The 5,012-nt window shown below is 44.0% G+C and overlaps 1 protein-coding gene across 1 annotated transcript; it reads right to left on the reverse strand.

The window, feature by feature from the left end:
* Positions 1-944: 944 nt before the first annotated feature.
* Cdkn2aip (CDKN2A interacting protein) lies at positions 945-4,256 on the reverse strand. The gene is made up of 3 exons (XM_005373504.2): positions 3,799-4,256; positions 3,194-3,324; positions 945-2,790 (listed from the first exon to the last, which is right to left on the reverse strand). Exons 1-3 carry the CDS (start codon positions 4,068-4,070, stop codon positions 1,433-1,435), a joined length of 1,761 nt encoding a protein of 586 aa, XP_005373561.1. The 5' UTR covers positions 4,071-4,256; the 3' UTR covers positions 945-1,432.
* Between the last annotated feature and the right edge of the window lie 756 nt (positions 4,257-5,012).

The following is a 5,012-nucleotide window of genomic DNA, read 5'->3' on the forward strand; positions in this document are numbered from 1 at the left end:
AAGTCTAGGGAAAGTGAGTAAAGTGCTTTCACGATACATTCATGTTATTGCTTCCCACAATATATGAAGGCATCTCCATTTACAGAACATGGATTTTTATCTCTAGTATCCAATAAAATTATCGAAAGTGAATCATTTTGAAGTTTTACCTGGTAAAATAAAAACACCCTAATTATTTCAGTTTATGCACAGGAAACTGAAATATTCTTTTCCATTATTCCAGAGTATAAAATAGAAGTAAGGTCTACATAAATTGTGCTATTTATATTCAATTTTCCTATTCCAATACAACTGGCCTATAAAGTCATCTTTTCTCTGTACATAATCACCGTTACTGCTCCATGTGTAGCATCTAGTAACAGCATCTAAAAACCCAGATAACCAAACATCTCTGGTTAGAGTTTGAAGAAAAAAAGAATATACCACAATAGATTGACAGTCAGAATCACCTAAGACACAGAAACAAGTCATTACTACACAGATGTAACCCAGCTGAACTAAATATGTCTATTATTCTCAGTATTATTAAGATTTATGAACACAAACTCTACTTAGTTCTAGATTTGAAAATTGCAACTTCCTTCTGCATGAAGTGTATCACTATAAAAATTATCTGGCTATAATTTACTGTGACTAATAGCAAGAAGTGTATCTGCAAGACAGTAAAAGAGAAAAAAACACAACTTCTTGAAAAGGTAAAATAGATTAAAGCATTTAATTTCTAAACAAATGAGTCTGTTAGTAGTCACAAAATATGCTTAATCTAGAAACCCACATTTATGTATTTAATAAAAAGTGTGAATTTACCTCAAAACATAAATTAACCTGCTTAATGAATCAGCAGCAGTCAAAATTATGAATTTTAAACAATTTCAGAATAAAATAACAGTAAGTACTTTATACTGCTTGTTATCTAAAAAAAAATGCTTACAACGTCTCATAAAAATAGTCTGAAGCAACTATTTTTCTTTTATTCTTCAACAGATATTTTCAACATTATGGGCAACATTCTTAAAACCTTAAGTTTGACAGACATTTAGACATTCAAATACTGTGGTCCCTTTTGATGTGGTTTATTCAGCTAGAAAAAAAAGCATGGTAGACAACTTAATACATTTTCACCAAATTGCAAGTAGTAAAAAATTTTCAAGACTCTACAGAACTACACATCGTACCTAATGTATCATTAAAAATAGAAGACAGTATTTTCTTCAGCAAATAAAACAGCATACTGGTACGCTGTTAATGCATACCTTTCAATATGTACTGTCAAGTATTTACAACTACTTTTGTGAAGAGAACTAGAATGTAAATTTTCTGCAAAACTGGAAAAAAGCAATACAAAATTTGTGAAAGCCTGTGTTTTATACAAAAGTAAGCCAGTTTTTTCTTCAAATACTAGATATCGTATGCAATGATTATTCTGGGCATATTATAGTAATTCTTGAGGATGTTTCAATGCTGGAGGCAAGTTTACAGGTCTTGATTCTTCATCAAGAAGTACTAGATCTTCTATCTCACTGCCTCTGTATTTTCTTTTACATATTTTTACCACCACCTTTTTCTTGAGAAACAACTTCAATGCTTCTCTTGATGCAACTGCTTTCGCATTTTCTTTGCTTTTGCCACAGCCAGTGCCCAAATACACAGACTTGCACCTCAATTCACAAACAATACTTTCTTGAGAGCTTTTATTTTGAGGCAGATCTGCTAGTTCTTTTAGTGGGACAAAAAACACATCCAGGGTGGCTTTCAGAGCCTCAACAGCTGCATTTAGGAGCTCTCCGTGATTCACACTGGGACTAAAGCCACCAACAGCTACCAACTTCCATGCCACCGTTTTATACAGTCTATTGAAGAAAGGTTGTTTCTGTTTCACATCTTCATTGGTTAACTTGCAACAAGAGAATTTGACTGAACTCTCACTCGACTGTGAAGTACTTTTAGAAGGCAACTGTGAGGTGCTACTCTGTGAGCTAATCTTAGATGCAAGCTGGGATACACTTGCTAAGGAAGTGCTTTTGGAAACCAGAGATCCACTGGCCTGGGAGCTGCTCTTGGAAGCTAACAGTGATGCAGCTACCTGGGAAGTGCTTTTGGAAGTTAGCAGTGATGTATTTGTTGAGCTGCTCTTGGAAGTTAGTAATGATGTGCCTGATGAGGAAGTGTTTTTGGATACTGATGATGGAACACCTGCCTCTGAACTAGACTTGGAAGTTAGCCCACTTGAAGCTGTCTCCGAACTAGGTTTAGAAGACAACAATGGCAACTCTACCTCTGAGCTTCCAGAGGTGCCCAACAAGGGCACCTCAATCTCTGAGCTGCTCTGAGAAGCTGAGACTGATGAGCTTTCCAAAGCACTCTTTTTAGGTGATCCACTTTGTTGTCTGCAATCAGTGGGTGGAGTTATGTGACTATTCACACTAGATTTCAGCAATGAAGAAACAAACGCTGCTGAACCATGTTTATCTGGAGCTTCAGATTCAGAAGCTTTTCCAGATCCTGCTGTTACCTGAGAGGAAATGTTGCTGCTGCTGCTGCTGCTGCTGCTTTGGCCGGACACAGATCGATCGCCTTCACTTGTAGAGTTATTGTGAATGGAGCCTCCAGAGCTCCGAGTGGAGTTACCACTACTCTCTGATTTCGAGGATGACCCTGAACTCGTTGAACTGTTTTCTTGCTGAGCTGATGTTCGTTCTGTTTTGGCAGAAATTTTTGCAAGATCTCGTTCAACTGCAGAATTGCTTTTTCCTTCTACAATTCGTTTTTTGGATGGCTCTTCTACCCCTTCTAAAAAGAAGGAAAACAGATACTTGACTAGGAATACTTCACAATTATCAGCTGACAAGACAGATACTCATTAAAAGAAAAGCACAAAGAGAAATAATTTCATAAGTAGTTTAAGTGTAGAATAACATCATTAACTTAAAAGTGTTAAGTAACATCATCAAACGCTAATATTAAAAAATCAACAGCATCAGGCAACAGAAAACACTTCAAATTCTAAAGTAATCAAAGGAAACTATCAAAATCAGAGCCTAAAGCACATAGGCATGTAATTTAGACTCAACATTCCAACTTGATTAATAGCATTACGTAAGTTTTGGTTTGTTAAATTAGTGTTAGCAATAATTCCTAATTATATCATTTATTTTCTAACGCCTATGTATGTTCACATCTATGATCTGCTAACCATTGCTACTCGATATCCCTCTTTTCTTCACCTTGGCAACCAGTTCGTCTCTTGTTGTATGGATTGGAGCATCTGTCACTTTGATGCCTTCAGCCATACTAAGAATTTTATCCATAACTTTTTGAGAGTACCTGAAAAAGAAAAAAAACAGTCACTTTTAAGAAGTTTTTTTTTTCCTCAACTCGTAGTTGTGGTGTGAAAAACAGGCCACAGGAACTGCATTTCCTGGTTACAATTAAGAACGTATACCAACCGCCAAGAACTGTTTTCTGGAAACCCATAAACAAATGCCCAGTCCAGGAGGCGGATCTCTGCATACTGACCTTTAAGTCTAGTGTCGGTCCGCAAAAGCGTTTCCGGCTTAATGCCAGTAACTCCATCAACAGCCTCCCAGACCAGAGAACCTACCGACTCTCTGTTAATTATGTCTGCTGCCGGCAGGGACGCCCTTCACGCCCTAGAGGGCAGCCGGTCCTGCGCATTCCCGCGCTTAGCAACTTCCCCTCCCCTCCCGGGCCGGGCCGGGCCGGCGGAAGGCTCCGCGACCCAGTGTGGGGGTGGGAGACAAAAAGGAGAGGGCTGGGTAGGGTCGCTTCCTCACTCACCGGCACCCTAGGAAGACATGGTTTGCCCAGGCCATGGAGAAAGAGATAAGCTGCTGCAACTGCCGACTGTGGGCCCCGCTCTTGGCGTCGGCTGCTTCGTCTGTGTTAGCGGAGTCGACACCGCCAGCGGGCGCCAGGTCCCCTGCGTTGCGAAGCAGAAACTCCCGGCGGTGGCGCCAGTGTTTGTCAGTCTCGCCCTCGCAGCGCAGCGCCTCCACCCAGGCGGCCACCCGCGGGTTCTGGCTCAGGTACTCCGACACCTCCCGCGCCATGTTGGACCTGCAAGACGCTGCAGACGCGAGCAAACGTGCGCTGGGCCAGAAGCGGGATGCGCAGGGGCGAGCGGCCCTGTCACTGCGGCCTGCACCGGCGGCCCTCCCGAGAACGCCGCTCGAGAGGCCCAAACACAAAACAACAGCGACGGGCGTAGCTGAACCGCCCACTTCCGCCTGCCGCCGGCTCCTTCCCTTTTATAACCTCGCCGTCGCAGCACGCCCGCGCGTCCTTCCGGTGCGAGCCGGCTCTCCCAAGACGCTTTGCGGCGTGCGGGACGCCGCGACGCACAGCTGAGCCGGGGGTGGGGGAGGGCGACGCTGGCCGCGTCCCGCCCCGTGGGGCGGGTCGCAGCGGGGCTTCTCGGCGCAAGGGGTTGCGGCCGAAACCTGAGCGTTCCGCCCTGCTTTGTGACGCCGCCTGCTCGCCCCGCCTCCTCCCCTCGGGCCTGGGCGCGGACTGCTGCGTCGCTGGCTCCCGGCTGCGGCTGGTGTCCCCGAGGGCTGAGTTCTGGCAGACCTTGAGTCGCGAGGCGCGTGTGTCTCTGCCCTCCGGCGCTTGCTTTGCAACGCGGGCGAGATAAACAAAAGCTCGCTTCCTTTTTTAAATTGTACTGCAAAGTAGCTTCACGCCCTTTTTTGCGAGGAAACTAGCGAAGCATTGCAAGCGTATCTCGGGATCGAAAGTCGTTTAAGAATGTGGAGGTACCTTTTAGATAGTGGATTAAAAATCATGTGGGGGTTCATCTAGTTCGGTGTTGCCAGTGCGAGGTGTAGTCTGTGAAGGCGTTGGGTTTGGTCTCCCCAGTTTCTTAGATCTCCAGTTCAACCCAGACAATTCCTTCTTCCTCTCCTTTGGGTTTTTGATCAGTAATGTAACAGAGCTGTGCACCAACAACGTCCTACTCCATAGTAATTTCCTTAAACTGGTGATGCTAGCCC

Source organism: Chinchilla lanigera, unplaced genomic scaffold (genome assembly GCF_000276665.1).
Source record: "Chinchilla lanigera isolate Chin_1 unplaced genomic scaffold, ChiLan1.0 scaffold00002, whole genome shotgun sequence".
Lineage (NCBI taxonomy): Eukaryota > Metazoa > Chordata > Mammalia > Rodentia > Chinchillidae > Chinchilla > Chinchilla lanigera.